Source organism: Globicephala melas, chromosome 1 (genome assembly GCF_963455315.2).
Source record: "Globicephala melas chromosome 1, mGloMel1.2, whole genome shotgun sequence".
NCBI lineage: Eukaryota > Metazoa > Chordata > Mammalia > Artiodactyla > Delphinidae > Globicephala > Globicephala melas.
Genome location: NC_083314.1, coordinates 120,085,337 through 120,106,087, shown reverse-complemented (window position 1 = coordinate 120,106,087; position 20,751 = coordinate 120,085,337). Strand labels below are relative to the sequence as shown.

The 20,751-nt window shown below is 37.7% G+C and overlaps 1 protein-coding gene across 4 annotated transcripts in view; it reads left to right on the top strand.

The window, feature by feature from the left end:
- DNAJB4 (DnaJ heat shock protein family (Hsp40) member B4) overlaps positions 1-12,793 on the top strand; it is a 40,891-nt gene extending 28,098 nt beyond the window's left edge. For 2 of the 4 annotated variants that reach the window (XM_030866027.2, XM_060303946.2), the window contains exons 2-4: positions 2,086-2,326; positions 9,587-10,155; positions 11,540-12,793. In XM_030866027.2, coding sequence (XP_030721887.1) covers positions 2,116-2,326; positions 9,587-10,155; positions 11,540-11,773 — 1,014 coding nt within the window. In that variant the 5' untranslated portion in view covers positions 2,086-2,115 and the 3' untranslated portion in view covers positions 11,774-12,793. Of the gene's footprint in view, positions 1-1,052; positions 2,327-9,586; positions 10,156-11,539 lie in introns of those variants that run through there. The other 2 variants (XM_030866025.3, XM_030866029.3) reach the window with 2 other exon arrangements.
- The last annotated feature ends 7,958 nt before the right edge of the window (positions 12,794-20,751 follow it).

The window sequence follows — 20,751 nt, the reverse complement described above, 5'->3', positions numbered from 1 at the left end:
TTCTATACCAAGGTGTTTCTAGAGTTTTGAGAAATAGTAAATCCTAGCTGTCAAAATGCACAAAGAGGAACATTATGAAAGAATTGCTGAATCATTAATGTAAGGCTGATTGGTGTATAGAGTAGGTGTTCCCATATTTTTAAAGGTTAGTATGTGATCACCACCCTTTCTTTATACTCTAAACATACAGGTACATTTACTTTTTCTCATAACTGTTCTGTTTTCTTTTAATTTTACAGACTTAAGATATTCAATACAGTGCTCTGTACAATTCTTTTGACATTTTCTTATGTCACACTAACATTTAGCAGCGATTACCTAAAGTGGTATGATAGGAAGGTTTTGTTTTGTTTTGTTATTTATTTATTTATTTTTGGCTGTGCTGGGTCTTCGTTGCTGCGCTCAGGCTTTCTCTAGTTGTGGCAAGTGGGGGTACTCCTCATTGCGATGCACGGGTTTCTCACTGCGGTGGCTTCTCTTGTTGCAGAACACGGGCTCTAGGCACGCGGGCTTCAGTAGTTGTGGCATACGGGCTCAGTAGCTGTGGCTCGCGGGCTCTAGAGCGCAGGCTCAGTAGTTGTGGCACACAGGCTTAGCTGCTCTGCTGCATGTGGGGTTTTCCTGGACCAGGGCTCAAACCCGTGTCCCCTGCATTGGTAGGCAGGTTCTTAACCACTGCGCTGCGCCACCAGGGAAGCCCAGGAAGGTTTTTATTTTATTCTTTTTTCTTTCTGTGTTTTCCAAAATCTTCAGTTAGCATTTATATTTATAATTAGGGAAACTGTGGGGTTTTTTGTTTTTGTTTTGTTTTGTTTTTTTGCGGTACGCGGGCCTCTCACTGTTGTGGCCTCTCCCGTTGCGGAGCACAGGCTCTGGACGCGCAGGCTCAGCGGCCATGGCTCACGGGTCCAGCCGCTCCGCGGCATGTGGGATCTTCCCGGACCGGGGCACGAACCCGTGTCCCCTGCATCGGCAGGCGGACTCTCAACCACTGTACCACCAGGGAAAACCGGGAAAGTGCGTTTTTAAAAGAAAAAATATCTCTCATATTATGCCTCATAAATAGCATATCCAGATTTTAAGCTGATCCAGTTAAAGTCTTAAAAGAAACATGAGTTTTTACTGTCTGTAACCTGATACTTTCTCCTATCATTCCTGAAGCAAGACAAAAATTCTTTAAATAGTGACCCTAGGAGTGAGGAGGGCAGATCTCATTCTGTTTTAGTTGAAGTAACTAAAATCAGATATGAAGCTTTCAGAAGTTATTAGTTTGCCTGAACTATTAACTCTTTATACTACAAAAAAAAAGAGTTAAAATCATCAGCTAAAGTCATATTTAAGTCCTTTACTGACTTTAAAACCTTGCTTTTGATATTTATGATATGTAGACTTTTACAATGCCAAGTTCCTGGCATTTCTGATTGATAGACCCTAGGAATTTTGAAAATGACACAAATTATTTGACAATTTTAATTTAAACAAACCATATTTTATGATTGTATACCTTACATTTGAATAACTTGAAGTTGAAATTAATATACCTAAAATAAGTATTTTTATTTGTATAATAACTTTAACTTATTTTAATGGTAAGATACTTAATGGCTATAATGATTTTTTTGTTGCTTTCTTACCTAGAATGGAGTAAATAAATGTGTAGTTAGGACATTCTGTGCTGAAATATTGGTTTCTTAATCCACTTGGCCTCTTAAAAAGGACATAAAAATGGTAGAGCCAGAAGGAAAATGAATAGTTAATCGTGGAGGAGGAGAAAACCTAGCTCAATACTTTGACTAGAGGCAGCTGGGGAAGTGACGTCCTGTAGCATTTGCTGTTCTAGAAAGTACAGAGACACGTAGTGAAAATGGGAGGATCTAGAAGGAGGCCGTCTCCTGTGTAGTGTATATTTATCTGTAAGTGAGCTGTTGGGGAAGGAATTAAATACAGAGACACTGTCTGCGTGCTGCCTTAAGACAGCAAAGCTGAATTGCTGATTTGCTTTAACTTTTAAAATACCCAGCTTGGTTTATTTTTCTTAGAATCATTGTATTGCTAAGACTGGGGACGCTGTTTTCTTTCACAAAGGGAATCTAAGTTCATTTCAAGGCATTCGAAATGGGGAAAGACTATTATTGCATTTTGGGAATTGAAAAAGGAGCTTCAGATGAAGATATTAAAAAGGCTTACCGAAAACAAGCCCTCAGATTTCATCCGGACAAGAACAAATCTCCTCAGGCAGAGGAAAAATTTAAAGAGGTCGCAGAAGCTTATGAAGTATTGAGTGATCCTAAAAAGAGAGAAATATATGATCAGTTTGGGGAGGAAGGTAAGTATTCAGTGTACATCTTTCTGTTTCTCCAGCTCTGTCTCTCTTTTTTCTCTCTCAGCCTTCTGGTTATTAAATTAAATTCTCTGACATTTCAAAAGTAGAAAGACAAATAATGGATGAAAACAAGATTTCATCTCTGATCATATGAATGAATGTTATATAGCTATGAATGAAATGTATTTGTTTGCCTTTTTTTGGATTTTGACATTTTGTAATATGTATATTCTACCATTAGATTTATAATGTTAACATTATATTTGAAAAGAAACCTTAAATTCCCATACTCATTAAGAAATTGTGTCAAAAGCCTTATGCAACCTGTTTTGTTTTCTAAAGAATTTTCTGTCAGAACCAGTAAAGATTCTTTAGTCATTTAAAATCTTAAGATTGGCAGTTCAAATTCTGGGTAGTTTATATTTTATTCACGAAAACAAAAGAAGTTTTTTGCCTTTCTTATGGCAAAGCTAGTTTAAATTAAACAGGACAGAATCGTCTCTCTGAGAAGCCGAAGGCCCAGGCATTTAGCTGTAGTTGTTTTTGGCATTCTGCCTGGAGAGGAAAGAATTTTCCTGATGTCATAAAATACCAGAACAAGTTTTTAGCTTAATTGTAAACAGTAATTGTGTGCCAAGAAAATGAGATCTCAGAAATATAATTTTTTGACCTAAAATGGCCACCTAGTTAGAACAATTATTGATTTACTTTAAGGTAACATTATTTCTTTTAAAATTTTACTATCTAGGTATAGAGGAAGGCATGATAACTTCCCTTTCCTCTCCCTGCCACACTTTTGTTTCTTGGATTGTGAGATCAGAAACTAGTTGAATACAGTAAATGGGAATAATTGAAGATTATCCTTTTATCATTCTGGATTTTAAAGTGTTTATCCATCATCTCCATATAATTGTAGCTATAAAGTAAGACTATTTTAAATCGCTAATTTAACAACAACACTTCAATTTCTACAGGTTCTGGGATTTTCAACGTTTTATATAAGGACTAAGTTGTTTTATTACTAATTTTTCTCCCCAGATGTTTTTTTTTACATCATTATAGTTATGAAAATTTTTTCGGGTTTTTTGCTTCCTTTATTGCATTTAATGTTAAATTTTCCTAATTAGAAATATAGCCTAAAGTATAGTGAAGTAGCGACTGCTTATTTTGAGTTAAAACATTAAATTTAGATAAGCAGGTGATTGTGTAGAGGGTTTTTTGTTGTTGTTTTTTGTTTTTGATCTGAGTTGCCCCAAATTGCAGTTTCTGCTGCCAGTTTTGGTGTGATGAGGACCTGCAGTGTCAGGTTCTTACAAAGTAAATATTGAAAAAAGCAAATAGTGGGCAGTTCAATCCTGTTGGTTCCTTATGACCATACTACTCAAAATACTATGATTTGGTTCTTCTCAAAACCTAAGCAGGATTCTGAGATACTACTAACCATATACTACTCTTTCTGAAGAAGTTATTTTGTAATTTTGTGAAGAAATCTACAAACATGCAGTAACACAATAAATTCCCATGAAAAAGCAAATATCCACTGATTTAATCCCCATCTCACAAATAGCTCAAATCTCTCTATAACTAAACCATAAGATTCAGTGTTTACTAAGGATATTTGCGGAATTTTCAAGTCACCAAATGATACATTTTTCTTGGCTTAATATTACCTCTTAATAGTGTTTTTCTTGGGTGATATTTCTCCAGTTTGATTTTTACTGAGCATCACCAGTGAGTGAATTTAAAAAAGACTAAAACAGGATCATGTGTGTACCCCAAATCTTTTTTTGTTCTTGACTCAGGTAATTGATGTAAGCAATAGAGGTAATAGGGAAGAATAAGTTTTTTAAAGCATTGAAATATATTATTCAGAAATATCATTCTCTAGTTATGTTACTTTAAAATACAGTTAAATGAAAGTTATTCGATTATGTTTTAGAAATTATCTTCCTTTACAGAAAAGCATTATATTTACTTATCCTTTATTTAAAATACCTGGTTACGTATACTGTTAAAATGTGGGAAAATACTTTTTGTCTTTGCCTGTCATTGATCTGTTTGTGCCTGCAGGCCTGGTTCCATAGCCCTATGTGTTTCTCTAGAAGTAACATAACAATAATTTTAGGACTGTGGGGCCATTACTAATTTACCTGATATACTTTTTTCCCCCAATTATTGCATTCTTTTGCAAGGCCTGAGACTGTGGAAATAAGGAACCGTGAACTGAGAATTGTATGAGTTGAACATGCTAATTTATATATTTAGGACCTACCAGAACCAGTGATCCCAGTATATTTGTGTTTTGAAAATCTCTAATATCCACAATTTTATTTTTTTTATATCTACTTGGTTGTGTTTTTTTGGGTTTTTTTTAATTCATTTATTTGGTTGCGTTGGATCTTTGTTGCTGCTCGCGGGCTTTCTCTAGTTGCGGAGAGCAGGGGCTCCTCTTTGTTGCGGTGCTCAGACTTCTCACTGCGGTGGCTTCTCTTGTTGCGGAGCACCAGCTCTAGGCGTGCGGGCTTCAGTAGTTGCGGCGCACAGGCTCAGTGGTTGTGGCTCTTGGGCTCCAGAGCTCAGGCTCAGTATTTGTGGCGCACGGGCTTAGTTGCTCTGCAGCATGTGGGATATTCCCGGACCAGGGATTGAACCCGTGTCCCCTGCATTGGCAGGCGGACTCCTAACCAGTGAGCCACCAGGGAAGCCCCTCTAATATCCACAATTTTAAATTCTGAGTTTTTTAAAGGTTGAATAAAAATAGAGATGTTTTGAAAGTATCATATGACCCAGCATTTCCACTCCTAGGAATCTGTAAAAGAGAAATGAAAATATAGGTCCATAGAAAGACATGTACGTGAGTGTTCACAGCAGCACCATTTGTGATGGCCCCAAATGAAAAAATCCGAAAGTATCATCTTTTAGTGAATGGATAAAATGTGTTGTATATGTATACACACACACACACACAAATACTACTTAGCAATTAAAAGAACTGATTTAATAAAACATGTTACTAAATGGAATAACCTCATGAACTATGCTAAAAAAGTCAGATGTAAATGACTACATATTCTGTTACTCCATTTATATGAAATGCATGGATAAGGCAGATTTATAGAGAAAGATAGCACATCAGTGGTTGCCTAGGGCTAGAGGTGGGAGCAGGGATTAACTACAAATAGAAATGAAAGAACTCTTTGGGTTGATGGAAATGTTTTATAACTGGATTGTAGTGATGGTTGCACAATTCTACAACTTCACTAAAACTGTATATTTACAATGGGTTAATTTTATTGTACGTAATAAATAAAACTATTTTTCCATATAGAGACGTTTCTCCATAGTTGAATCATTCGAAACAAAAAACAGAACTACAGAAATTGAAAATTGGATTTTGATCCAGTCTCTCCCCTAAAGTTTTAGGTTTAGTTCTGAATTGTTCCGTGATGTCAACAGAAGTTTATATTAAAAGACTTAAAAAAAAAAAAAAATTTTCAATAACACATTTTCATAGTAGTCTAGTTTTCTAACATTTCTTTTTCCTTATGCCTTCTTTTTTTATTGTTTATGTTTTACTCAATAACTTAAATACTGAAAGTTAGTATTTATATGATCAAATTTGTGTTTAGTATATTAATCTTTATACTAGCTTGCAGCTTCTGTTCTTCATATAGTTAATCAACTGAATTTATTTACTATATATTTTTTTAAATGAGTATTTACTCATTTTTTGTATTTTTATGAATCAAAGCTGTCTAAAGAATTTCATTATGCTAGTTAACTCTGTAAGTATTTTTTATAAATCTGGGTTCTTACATATTAGATCTCCTTAAAGAAAGTTTTTAAAGTCCTATAATTTTTTTTTCTTTGAAATCCTAATTCTTCTCCAATGCTGCTGCTTTTGATAAACTTTTAATCAACTAACTAACGGATATCATTGTTATGGATAGTATCCCAGACACATAATTGTTTCTGGATTGCAAATTGGTTGATTGGTTGTTTTTTAAATAATAGCTGTCGGTACAGCATACGTAAATGTTGACTCTGGGGTGCATTTCTTGCTCACACGAGTGATGATTATGTCTAGAAAAAATTTTGGATAGCAGAGGGAATCTAGCTGAATATTAAAATTTTCCATGAGCAGTCAGAATGTATGTAGTGAAGAGTTGACTCTGTAGTTGATGACAGGCTTGTTCCAATTCAAGTGCCGGGCAATGCAAGTGATACTTGCATAATAATTCATGTTGTATTGGTGTGAATTTTGGTAGGATTTTTCTCAGTCATAGAGGATACGTAGTTGACTGTTTAGTGTCAAAGCTGCATTGTTAGCTGTTAGCTTTGATAAACGTCACTTCAGACAGTGTGTGAATCTTCTCAGGGACTCTGTAATCCTGATTGAGTTACCATTTTTGGCAGAGGAAGGAAGGGCTTTTAGAGAAAAGCCAAACCCATGATGTAATAACTTAAAATGTTGTTCTTTCTTTTCATGAATCCATTATAGGTCTAAAACATTTAGATTTTGTCTTGTAGAGGGTTAGACTGGGTAGGCTAATTCACTCAATTTACTTTATTAACTCTGTTAAATTATTATACTCTATTTGTGGGATGAAAGATGAAGTGATTGAAATAATTTAGCATTGGTTTAATCACATTGGTAATGACCTTGAGTTATATGATATATATATATATCATTAAAAAAATCTGCCACTAGCTTTTTTTAACATTTGGAGTTATAACTATACCACTAAAATTTATAAAAAGAAGTTTTGGATGAGCTGTGTGGTAAAAGTTCTTGTCCTGCTTATACTTGTCATTCTGATTCTACAAGGCATATCCCTGAGTGCTCTTTGGATATATCATCCAATACATATATTGACAATTTTCAAATTGTTAGATTTCTTTTTGTGTCTCCAGATTTCTATTCACGGATGAAGGTAAAAATTTAAACATCATCTGACACTGTTGGATGAAGTAGAGTACATGTATACCTTTTAGTGGAAGTTGCCAAATAGAATAAGACACGTAAAACTCTGTGAAATCATGCTGAGTGACTTCAGTAGAATTTTTTATTATTAAATTTCTCATATATGTGTATGTGTGATTATACTTTATATTGTTTTTGCTTCTGCCTTTTCTCAAATATCTTGACACTCAAAATACATTTTAAAGTTTATTTTTGGAGGCTTTAAGAATTAGTTCATTCCCTTTATTCAATAAACATGAGCGGGGCTTCCCTGGTAGCGCAGTGGTTGAGAGTCTGCCTGCCAATGTGGGGGGCACGGGTTCGAGCCCTGGTCTGCGACGAACCCACATGCCGCGGAGCAACTGGGCCCGTGAGCCACAACTACTGAGCCTGCGCATCTGGAGCCTGTGCTCCACAACAAGAGAGGCCGCGATAGTGAGAGGCCCGCGCACCCGATGAAGAGTGGCCCCCATTCGCTGCAACTAGAGAAAGCCCTCACACAGAAACGAAGACCCAACACAGCCAAAAATAAATAAATAAATTTAAATAAATAAATAAACATGAGCGTCTGTCATTTTCAGACCTGTATGCATGAGTAATGCAAAAATGAATAAAATGTATTTCTTGCCCTCAAATTGGTCACTGCTTAAATATATTGGAATCTCTTAGTTTAATTCTCTTGAATTTTTCTTTACAGTTTCATAATTTTTATATTCTTTTCCTGCTTGTTTCCTTGGTCAGGAATGCCCATAAGGCTCATTCAGAAACTTTGCTGATACTGTAATGATATAAATCCTTGTCAGCATTGATCCCTTAAAAGATCACTATACTGTTGTTCTGTGGGTTTCAGTAGAATCTTCCTTCAGTTTGTAGTAGAAAATGCTACTTCAAATATGTAATCTCTTGTGAGCTACTTATTACTTAGTTGAGCTTAAAAAAGAGGATCAAAGGGTCACTATCTTGGGGTCTGAAGCAGGTTGTCCATAATAGACAGAAATAACCAGCCCAAAGGCCTTACATGTCAAAAGAGTTCACAGCTCATGATTTCAGGCTTTTCACATGCTGTTGAAATTAATGCTATCACATGGTATGCCTAGATAAAGAATTTCGTTATCTAGCATAGGATAACAATTTTAGTGTCTAAAATTTTTTTTCATAGGGTTTTCTGTTATTAGAATTTTTTCCCTTTCTGCCACAAATGAGTTCTATTTAATTCTTAAACAGTGAAAGGTGATCTGAAATACAGATAGTTAGTATAAATATGGTATTTTATATTATTGATTTGTGCTGACTGATTATAATGGTACTCAAAGATTTAGGTTACGTATTTTGCATTGATTACTGAAGACATTTCAATTGACATCTTTTATTTTTTATTATTATTATTTTTCTATTTTATTGAAGTATAGTTGATTTACAATGTTGTGTTAATTTCTGCTATACAGCAAAGTAATTCAGTTATATATATATATATATATATTCTTTTTTATATTCTTTTCCATTATGGCTTATCACAGGATATTGAATACAGTTCCCTGTGCTATACAGTAGGACCTTGTTGTTTATCCATCCTATATATACTAGTTTGCATCTGCTAATCCCGAATTCCCAATTCTTCCCTCCCCCACCCCTTGAATGACATCTTTTAAAAACTTAAATTTATATACTTTAGGTTATCAAACCAGTAGCTTATGAGATAAGAGGTTCCCGATTTTTATTTATTTTCTTTTTACCTGTGGAACAAAGACTCAGGAATAATTTATCATTAAAGATGGGGTTTGGGGCTTCCCTGGTGGCGCAGCGGTTAAGAATCCGCCTGCCAGTGCAGGGGACACGGCTTCGAGCCCTGGTTCGGGAGGGTCCCACATGCTGCGGAGCAACTAAGCCCGTGCGCCAGAACTACTGAGTCTGCGCTCTGGAGTCCATGCTCCGCAACAAGAGGAGCCACCGCAATGAAAAATAGCCCCTGCTCTCCGCAACTAGAGAGGGCCCACCTTCAGCAACAAAGACCCAACGCAGCCAAAAATAAATAAAATGAAGTTTTTTAAAAAAAACAAACAAACCAGTTTAAAAAAAAAAAAGATGGGGTTTGGAAGAAGAATTTGAAAGATAAAAATTTAACTTAGGGTGGAATGATTGGAAGTTATGTAGCTGTTCTGTATTCAGTTATAATGGCATTTCTGGTCAATATTAATAATAGCAACCTAAGTTAGCCAAAGTTTATTAGTAATACAGTTGTTGAAAGTTTAACTTTCAAGAGTTGTAAGCATTTTTCTAATCATGTTTATCTCTTCATTTAGGGTTGAAAGGAGGGGCAGGAGGTACTGATGGACAAGGAGGTACCTTCCGGTACACCTTTCATGGCGATCCTCATGCCACATTTGCAGCATTTTTCGGAGGTTCCAACCCCTTTGAAATTTTCTTTGGAAGACGGATGGGTGGTGGTAGAGATTCTGATGAAATGGAAGTAGATGGAGATCCTTTTAGCGCCTTTGGATTCAGCATGAATGGATATCCAAGAGACAGGAATTCTGTGGGACCATCCCGCCTCAAACAAGATCCTCCAGTTATTCATGAACTTAGAGTATCACTTGAAGAAATATATAGTGGTTGTACCAAACGGATGAAGATTTCTCGAAAAAGGTTAAACCCTGATGGAAGGAGTTATCGAACTGAGGACAAAATTCTTACCATCGAGATAAAAAAAGGGTGGAAAGAAGGTACCAAAATTACTTTTCCAAGGGAAGGAGATGAAACACCAACTAGTATTCCAGCAGACATTGTTTTTGTCATTAAAGATAAAGATCACCCCAAATTCAAAAGGGATGGATCAAATATAATTTATACTGCTAGAATTAGTTTACGAGAGGTAAGTTGGTAGGACATAGGATTCTGAAACCAAACAGAATTATGCATGTGATCTTAGGGCATTTATCTAAATAATAGCTAACATTAATTTTATGTTTACTACACAATATTTTTAAAATTATCATAAGAACCTTCTGAGGTAGTACCACTATTATACCTCATTTATGGATAAGATTATACTTTCTAAGTTTAGTTATTTATACTAACAATTTAAATCACAATTTTAAGTGAATTATATACTATGAGGCCTAGTCTGGATTAACTCTACTCTGTTTTTTACAAGTATGGTTTATGAGATCTGTACTGTAATCTCATCACCTTAGTCCATGTATAGAATTTTTCCAAAATTGTTAACTTGGGTTAATAATTATATAACAAAAAAAGTATTAAAAGACAAAATAATTTATGAGGGTACTGCTTTAATACATTAGTTCGTATTTGTTCTATTTTTAGGCACTCTTTCTCAAATTGGATTGTAATCCTGCAAATAAGGCCATATCAGTTCCCTGCTTAAAATTCTTAAATGACTCCACATAGCATCTACCATAATGTCTAAACTCTTTATCTTAAAATAAAAGATTGTTTTTAATCTGATTTCTAACCCTCAATGTATATGCATTTCCCTAAGTTTGATGTATTATTATCTCATATACCTCTGTGTCATTGTCTGAGCTGTACTCTGTGGAACACTGCTGTTCCTCACTCTACCTCAACACCTGCTACTGGTCCAATGCTTACCCCAAACTTACCCCCCCTGAAGCTAAGGGGGTAGGTTGGGTGCCCTTTCTCTCACAAAAGACTTCTGCACATACTTCTGTGCCAACTTTGTACCGTATTATAATTACTAGTTTGCTTCTGAATTCTTTGTGCGTTCTTTGAGGTGGGGTCTGTGTGCATGGTCCCTATGTGCTCAGGCTCTAACAGGAATATATGGCATATAGTAGGTACTCAGTAAATATTTATTGACTAAAACATTAAGTATATTTCTTGTCCTAACATTTTCCCTCTAGAGAAGTTTGTAGTTGCTCCTATCTTATTCTTTCTAGTCCTGAATTTCTCCCTCTTCTCTTCTCCCATTCCATCCCTGCATCTTGAATGTTGTAATAGCAGCCTCAGACAATCCATTTCATTCCAGGGCAATGTGAAAGACATTCTTTCCTCCGTTTTTCCTTTTCTTTTCCTTCCCCTTTTCCTTTCCTTCTTTTGTAAAATGTCTGATTATATGTGTCCTGAAGGGACTTTCTAATGTGGAAAAAGTCTTATAATTATTGATATTTTTTGGAGGTTAAAAATTTGCCTTAGAGGTATCGTTCTTTACAGCTGGTAATATTTTTGATTAGACTTTTACGTTTTGAAATTTGTTAATTTTATTTGGTCCATTTTAGGCATTGTGTGGCTGCTCATTTAATGTGCCAACAATGGATGGAAGAACCATACCTATGACAATAAATGATATTGTGAAACCTGGAATGAGGCGAAGAATTATCGGATATGGGCTACCGTTTCCAAAAAATCCTGAGCAACGTGGTGACCTTCTAATAGAATTTGAGGTGTCCTTCCCAGATACTATATCCTCATCATCCAAAGAAGTACTTAGGAAACATCTTCCTGCCTCATAGAATGAAAAACTTTGTTACCCATATTTTGATAAGGCACTGAAAATATAAAAGAACTGGCCATTTACTGATGTAGATGTGAATTCTGTATAAAGACATGTAAATTATTTCGGGGGTTCATTAAATTGCATGAATAGACGGGTCAAATAAAAAGGCAAAAGGGATTTTTACAGTTAGAGAAGAAGAGAAAACCATTCACTGTATTTTATTTCATTTCTCCCAAATCAGAAAATTTTAGTATTTTGCTTACATATAAAACTTGTTTCTGTGGAGTTAGTAGATATATTTCTAATAAAGTACTAGGATATCCAAGTACTTTATTTCTTATATCTTTACATTATCAGTATGATAGGTTCTCATTTATGATGGAAATTTAAATTCTTAACAAAACTATACATGTGATAGGTATTTCTAGAAAGTAAAAACCCAAGTCACTTGGAAATCTAGTTAACTAGATTAAAGTCACCATATGAAATGCTGCTATAGGGCTGGTACCCATAAAAGAATATCCTAATACATATGTTTCACCATTTTGATTTTTAAAGTATGTTGTAGCATTTCTTAATAACATAGTTGTAATGTTCTTAAGGCAGACATTTTCTTCATAAAAAGGATATTAATGGCAATTTATCTCCTGTGGAAATCCCAATTGGCCTGAATTACTGATATTTTAGAAATAGGTTGTTTTTAAAATGCCATATATAATTTTATGCAAGTTGACTATATATCTTGGACTTAATAAATTATAGGTACATTTTATTGTCCACTAGTTAAAAATAATTTGTTTGATAATAAATGTGTTTTTAGAGGAAATATTGCTACTTGGAATTAATTTTCCAATTACACAGCCTTCTATAACTTACTCATAATATGCTATATGTACCATATGCAATTTCCCTAAAAAGAATAAACTACCACTATGGTGTTAAACCAAAATATGGGGAAAATAAACACTAACTGCTGCTTATGAATGATGTTGCTACTACTTGTTATGCATATAAATATTTTACTTTTTCATATGTATAGATTGCATTCTTAGGTGTTTTAATTTTTTAAATATATTTACGTTTAAAAACTTATTCTGGGGCTTCCCTGGTAGCGCAGTGGTTGAGAGTCCGCCTGCCAATGCAGGGGACACGGGTTCTTGCCCTGGTCCGGGAAGATCCCACATGCCACGGAGCGGCTGGGCCCGTAAGCCATGGCCGCTGAGCCTGCGCTCCGCAGCGGGAGAGGCCACAACAGTGAGAGGCCCATGTACCGCAAAAAAAAAAAAAAAGTTATTCTGTTTTCTGTTTTATAGCTATAGTGAGAATGATATTTTGAACCAATGTTTTTGGTTCAAAAGTGATTTTCAGGATGATTGGTATACAAGGTATATTGAGCCCTGTCACCTTTCAGCAGAATATTGTCTTCTTTTAGAAATTCAACACATAGGTTTTAATCACCACATGCTTTACCACTTTATTGAGATATAATTTCACCTGCTAAAAAGTTTACCCTTTTAAAGTGTACAATCCAGTGGTTTTAGTATATTCACAGAGTTGTGCAACCACTTTCTAATTCCAGAACATTTTTATCACCCCAGAAAGAAACTGAATAACCATTAGCACTCACTTCGCATTCCTCCAGCCCCTGGCAAACACTAATCTACTTTCTGTCCCTATGGATTTATCTATTCTGGACATTTCCTATAAATGGCATCAAACAATGTTTGGCTCTTTTTTTTTTTTTTTTGGCTTCTTTCACTTAGCATAATGTTTTCAGGGTACATCCATGTTGCATCATGTATCAGTACTTTGTTCTTTCTTTATGGCAGAATAATATTCCATTGTATGATATACCACCTTCTGTTTATCCATTCATTAGTTGATGGGCATTTAGGTTATTTCCACTTTTTGGCTATTATGAATAATGACACTATGAACATTTTTGTACAAGTTTTTGTGTACATCATTTTTCAATTCTCTTGGGTATATATATACCTAAGAGTAAAATTGTTGGGAATAACCATATACTTTAGTTGCAAGTGGAAAATGCTTGAAAATACCAGAGAATTCAGCTAATCATGCATATTATTCCATCTAATTCGTAAATGATTCCTTTATAACTTTTCACTGAGTGACATTTAAAACTCCTTAGGGAAGTAAGAACATCATGGAAATTTTCTCACAGGTCTAAAGAGATAAGAGTTGAAAAGCATCAGTCAGAGTGGTAGGTGTGGTTTCTATTTTAAACCCACTGTTATTTATTGTAATTTTCTTGATTAAGCATTTTCTCCCAAGTTAAATAAATGATTTGTAGATTAGATAGATGGATAATCTTTGGATTAAAAAGTATTTTTTTAAAGTACAGAATTATTCTTCTAGTAGTAAAATTAATTTGCATTGCTATAGAAAAACAGTATATCAATATTTTTCATGTCTTTCAGTATATCAATATCAAATAATGCCTTAGTTTGCAGTAAGTGCCCAATTTTTATTTATTGAATTTGACTTAATGTAAGAGTTTTACAGTTTTCTTATTTACTTAAATTATGAAGGTACTTTTGATTTTAAAATGTTCTCTTTAAATTCAACCAAGTTCTTGGATACCTGGATAGTTTTGAAGTACTGTGGATCTCAGTAAGCTAATTGATAAACATGTTTACCTACCTTTCCTACAACTAAAATTTGATTGGTACATCATCTCTGTAGCTGTTAGAATTTTGGTTTATGTGAATGTAGTTCTTAAGCCATTCTTATAAAGAGGAAACTGGAGATTTGGGAGAGTAAAGTGAATGACAAAGGAAAATGAGAAGTTTTGGATGCAACCTTAAGCATGAGAAAACCAGAGGCAAAGAACTCCACTCCTGTTTCTGTTAGAGGGGTGGCACTGAGATGAAGACAAAAAATCTGGACCAGAAGTACTACTGTGACACTAAATTATAACAGGAGATCTGTATCAGAGAAGAGCTTGGGAAATATTTAGTTACGTTCAATAGGTTAAAGGTTGCACAATATTTTTAATCAGTATTTATTTTGCATCTCTGGGACTGGGAATGAAGGGGTTCAAGAGATGGGATTAAGTGAGAATTCTAAAACCTGAAAAATATGAAACATTTGGAATGAGGCTAGGCTTCTTTTTTTCTTAATTGCCTTTCTTCATATACCTGTTATGTCTAACAAAGGGAAAATAAATTTGCAAGCATCTTACTGAAGCTGTGAGAATGAGCGATCCTGAAGAGTTTCTAGGAAGCAGGGACGACAAGCCATGTTTATTCCTAGCTAAAGACTATCACTCTTGACTTCGTGCAGCCTTCATTTTAGTGAGCATAAACGCTGAGTTCCGGGCGCAGCCCACCCGAGGGCTGTGCGGCCCCCAGCCCCGACAGGGGGTCCCCGCTCTCCCCAGCTCTGCGCGGCCCCCCTCCCCAGCCTCCTGTAGGACTGGGTGCCAGCTCCGGGCCCACCCACCTCCCGCGCTCCCCGCCCCGTCCCTCCGGTTGAGTTCCCCACCCCATGCCCCGGAACACACGGGCCGACCACCTCCCTCCACCGCAACCTCCGGCGACCCCATCGCCCAGACCTCTCCTCTCGCATCCCCGGGTTCTTCGTGCCCTTCGGTGCGTGGGATCCCCACTTCCTCACCCACCCCATCCCGCGCACTCACGGGCTCTCCCGGGGCAGCGCCCAGGCCCGCGCTCCCCAGCGCCTCAGCCTGGCTCAGGCCGGCCGGACCGACTCACCGGCCGGAAGGGAGGGCGGGGCTCTGGGCCTTCTCAGAGGGCCTGGCCGCTGCTGCTGGGCTACCAACCCCGGCGTCCCCAGGTCAGAGTCCCGGAAAAGCGTTAATCTAAAAACCGCTTGACTAGATGACAACTGGGTTGGAACCGCGTATGCTCCAGGCAGGGGTTTCTGAGAGTCTATTCTTCCGTGGGCTAGCTTCAGTTGGGCGGGGGCTTTGATTATTTTTGTCCGTTTCTTCAGAAACTTTCTTTGAGTTGGATTGCTTCTGAACAAGCTTCTAACTTCCAGCAAGTTGTTCCCGTTCTGTGGTGTTTATGGCGGGGCGGGGTTTGGGAGTGGGGTTTGAAACCATCCAGAGATTTCCTGTTTGCGGGCTGTTAAGGACAGAAGGTCAGTTACAAACCGCAGGGTGGCCAGCAGGTGCCCAGGTGTGACCCACACAGCCCGGATCAGTCTCTGCCCCTGCATCTGTATTGGGAGGGTGTGTGTGTTTGTGTGTGTGTGTGTGTGTGTGTGTGTGTGTGAGAGAGAGAGGAGGGGGGAGGGGGGAGAGAGAGAGAGAGAGAGAGAGAGAGAGAGAGAGAGAGATTCCTGTTTGCCTTACTTGGATTTTCTGACTTTTCTGTAATAACCTTGCTTTGCCTTTGGCGAGGGTGGGGCAGAGCTGGGGGAGGAAGCATAAACTAGAAAAGAAAGGAACCCCGGTATTTTCAAGTTTGGATTTTAAAGTCTCAAATCCAAAAAAGAAAAAGAAAAATCTGACTACTTAGGGTTCTGCCTAAAACATTTTTTTTTTTCCTATAACAACTGAAATTCCTCAGCTAATTGTGTTCCTACCGAATGCTTTCAGAAACATACCTCTCTCAACTGGGGAAATTATATTTTACTCTGGCTTTTATAAATTACACTCCCTTACTTATTAAAACAACCTGGAAAATTGGCACAGCCCACTTCAGAGTAGTAATTATACAATGGGACTAGTTAAACATTTTATGCCTCTTTTTCCAAAATATATATATATTTTCTGCGGTACGCGGGCCTCTCACTGTTGTGGCCTCTCCCGCTGCGGAGCACAGGCTCCGGACGCCCAGCCTCAGTGACCATGGCTCACGGGCCCAGCCGCTCCGCGGCATGTGGGATTTTCCCGGAGCGGGGCACAAACCCGCGTCCCCTGCATCGGCAGGCGGACTCTCAACCACTGCGCCACCAGGGAAGCCCCTTTTTCCAAAATATTTGACTCATCAATCTTGAAGGAAATTTTTCAGAAGTTAAAACTGGAACACTTAACTGATAATGGGGCCTTAGTATTATTTAAAAATTAGTTGCTGGCTTATATACGTTTATTCTCATTAAGTTTGTAGAAGGTATACATGATGACCAAGTGGGATTTTTTCTAGGAGTGCAAGACTGGTTTAGTATTTGTAATTTCTCCAATACAGCATTGTTCTCACTCATCTTCTTTGTGTTGTCGTTGGCAAATATACTACATTTCTATATATTATGGTCGTTACGTTATATGTATGTTGTTTTATACAATTGCTTTCTAAATCAGTTAAGAGAAAGAAAGGAGAGGAAATAGGATTTGCATTGTGTTTTATAATTACATAATTACCTCTACCAGGGCTCTTTGTTCATGTGGATTTGAGTTACTGTCTGCGGCCACTTGCTTTCAGCCTGAAGATCTTCTGTTAGTATTTCTTGTAATGTGGGTCTGCTATCAACAAATTCTCTCAGTTTTTGTTTATCTGAGAATGTCTTTATTTTGCCTTCATTTTTTGAAAGATAGCTTTGCTGGATATAGGATTCTTGGTTGACAGATTTTTTTCTTGGAGCACTTTTAACATCTTATCCCACTGTCTCTGGTCTCCCTTATTTCCAGTTATAAGTAAGCTGATTGTATTGGGGTTCTTTTGTAAGTGATGAGTAGTTTATCTCTTGCTGCATTCAAGAGTTTCTCCTTGTCATTGGCCATCAGCATTTATACTATGATGTCTATGGATCTCCATGCTTATCCTGTGTGGAGTTTGTTGACCTTAGTGGATATATAGACTAATGTTTTTCAATAAATTTGGGAAGTTTCCAGCCTTCCTTCCTTCCTTCCTTTCATTCTTTCTTTTTTTAAGATTTTTTTTTTTTTGATGTAGACCATTTTTAAAGTCTTTATTGAATTTGTTACACTATTGCTTCTGTTTTATGTTTTGGTTTTTTGGCCACGAGGCATGTAGGATCTTAGCTCCCCAACCAGGGATCAAACCCGCACTCCCTGCATTGGAAGGCAAAGTCTTAACCACTGGACCACCAGGGAAGTCCCCAGCCATTATTTCTTTAAATATTTTTTCTTCTCCTTTCTTTCTCTCCTCTCCTTTTGGTACTCAAGTTTTGCATATATTGATGCATTTAATGGTGTTCCACATTTCTCCAAGGCTCTGTTCATTTTCCTTCATTGTTTTTTCTCTATATTCATTCCTCATTCTCTCTATTCCATTGAATTGCATAAACTTCATCAGTCTGTCTTCAAGTTTGCTAATTTTCTTCTCCTGCCAGTTGACATCTACTGTTGAGCCCCTCTAGTGAGTTGATTATTTCAGTTATTGTTGTTTCAGCTCTAGAATTTCCACTTGGTTCTTTTTCATAATTTCTCTGTATTGACATTCTGTATTTGATGAGACATGGTCATCATATCTTCTGTAATTAATCATGGATTCCTTTTGTTCTTTGAACATATTTATATTGTCTACTTTGAAGTTTTAAAATCCGACATCTGGCTGCTTCACATGCAGTTCTTGTGCCTTCTTACTTTCAAGTGTAGGGGTCATATTTTGTTTCTTTGTATGTCTTATTATTTATTTATTTTTATATTAAGCATTTTCAACAATATATTAGAGCAACTCTAGGTACTGGTCTCCACCTTCTTTTAGGACTTGTTATTTACATTTTTAGCGACTGGCTGAAAAATTTAGTAAAGTCTATTTTCCCCCTGTGATAGGAAGCCTCTGGTGTTGCTCTTCAGAGGTTGCAGCCTTCAGTATGCTCAGTCACCCTGGGATGACAGTGATTTTAATAAGGCTTTCTTTGTCTCTTTCCCTCACCACACCCTGCTGTTAAGCTACACTAACTGCTGAGTGATACCCTATTGTTTTCAACAACAGCCCTTGGGCCATAAATTGCTCCACAAACTGATCAAATTAGATTCCTTTGAAAGGATAGTTCTACAATTTTGTTTGAGATTTGTTCTGACCCCAGGAGGGCTCCTCCCACTTTTCTCTTTCCTCTCTCAGGCAAACTAGTGCTGGCAGGTAGGAACAATGTTGCCGATTTTTCTGAGTGACACCCCTGCTTTAAGAGCTTAGTGCTGCTGGGTGGGGGGCAATTTGAGAGTGACACCAGGTTTCCTCAGTTTGTCTCTCCAAGCATGGAAACTCTGCCCCATGAACCAGTATAAGGGCCCTGAGGGCTCCAGTGTCCTCAGCTGTGCTGCTCCCAAGGTAGATCCTCCATCCTAATGTGGGAGTAGAAGAAGGGATCCCCCAACTCTCCCTCATACTCACCCAGAACTTAGCCTCAGCCACAGATAATGGGACAGGATGAGAAATACTGATGTCCTGCCTTCCCAGGAAGATAACCCTCTGACTGGGTTATAATTCCTCCCACTGGAGGAACAGGATACTCCTGGCTGTGCCCGTCTGGAGTGGAGTTTCCATCTCACTGAGTTGGAAGGGGGAGGGATAGTGTGGGTCTTTGTTCAAATACCACAAGTTCTCACTATTCTTACAAAATTTTAGTAGCTTTTCTTTCTTTCTTTGTTTCTTTCTTTCTTTCTTTGTTTCTTTCTTTTTATTTATTTATTTATTTGGCTGAGCCAGGTCTTAGCTGCAGCACGCAGGATCTTTAGTTGCAGCATGCGGGATCTGGTTCCCTGGCCAGGGATCAAACCTGAGCCCTTGGCAGTGAAAGTGCAGAGTCCTAACCACTGGAGTGCAGGGGAATTCCCTCTAGAGATTTTATTTATTTTTAAAATATTTTATTTATTTTTGCTGCGCCGGGACTTAGTTGTGACATTTGGACTCTTAGTTGCATGCATGCAGGATCTAGTTCCCCAACCAGGGATTGAACCCAGGTCCCCTGCATTGCGAGCTTGGAGTCTTACCCACTGGACCACCAGGGAAGTCCCTCCCTCTAGAGATTTGAAATAGTTGTTTTAAAAAGTAATTTTCACCAGTTTCACTGGGGAGTAGGACTGTGGAGCGGCACATTACTGTCTCATACCGGAGCCTCATAAGGTTTAAATCCTAACAGATTAAAAAAACCTTCTTGAAAGGGTGATAGGTAAGTTGCTTGTAATATGTTTTTATTATTGATTAATTAATTAATTAATTTTTGGCTGTGCTGGGTCTTGGATGCTGCGCACGGGCTTTCTCTAGTTGCAGCAAGCAGAGGCTTTTTCTCGGTGTGCAGGCTTCTCATTGCGGTGGCTTCCCTCATTGTGGAGCACAGGCTCTAGGTACATGGGTTAGTAGTTGTGGCTCACAGGCTCTAGAGCGCAGGCTCAGTAGTTGTGGCACACGGGCTTAGTTGCTCTGCGGCATGTGGAATCTTCCTGGACCTGGGCTCGAACCTGTGTCCGCTGTATTGGCAGGCAGATTCTTGACCACTGCGCCACCAGGGAAGGCCTGTAATATGCATTAGTTGTTCATATTAGTGCAATTATTAAAATGCCTAATCTAGTAATGATGTGTTTTAACAAATGTCTTTGGAGAAGGAAAATGGATATGCCTTTATTTTTTTATGAGTAATTTTTTTGCTTACTTCTGAAAGCTGAAATAAAGTACATAATAATATAATACTAGAGGGTGGTCTGTTTAAAATATGATCCACTAATGAAGGAAAGCAAAATATTGGTGGGAAGAATACTATTAGGTATCAGGTTTTATCAATAACTAACGTTTGTAACCTTGGGCAGGTAATTTTTTTTTTTTTTTTTGCGGTACGCGGGCCTCTCACTGTTGTGGCCTCTCCCGTTGCGGAGCACAGGCTCCGGACGCGCAGGCTCAGCGGCCATGGCTCACGGGCTTAGTCGCTCCACGGCATGTGGGATCTTCCCGGATCGGGGCACGAACCCGTATCCCTTGCATCGGCAGGCAGACTCTCAACCACTGCGCCACCAGGGAAGCCCTTGGGCAAGTAATTTAACCTCTCTGCTTTAGGTGTTCTTCATTGATAAAAAGTTTAGTAAGATGATCTCTAAGTCCTAGGACA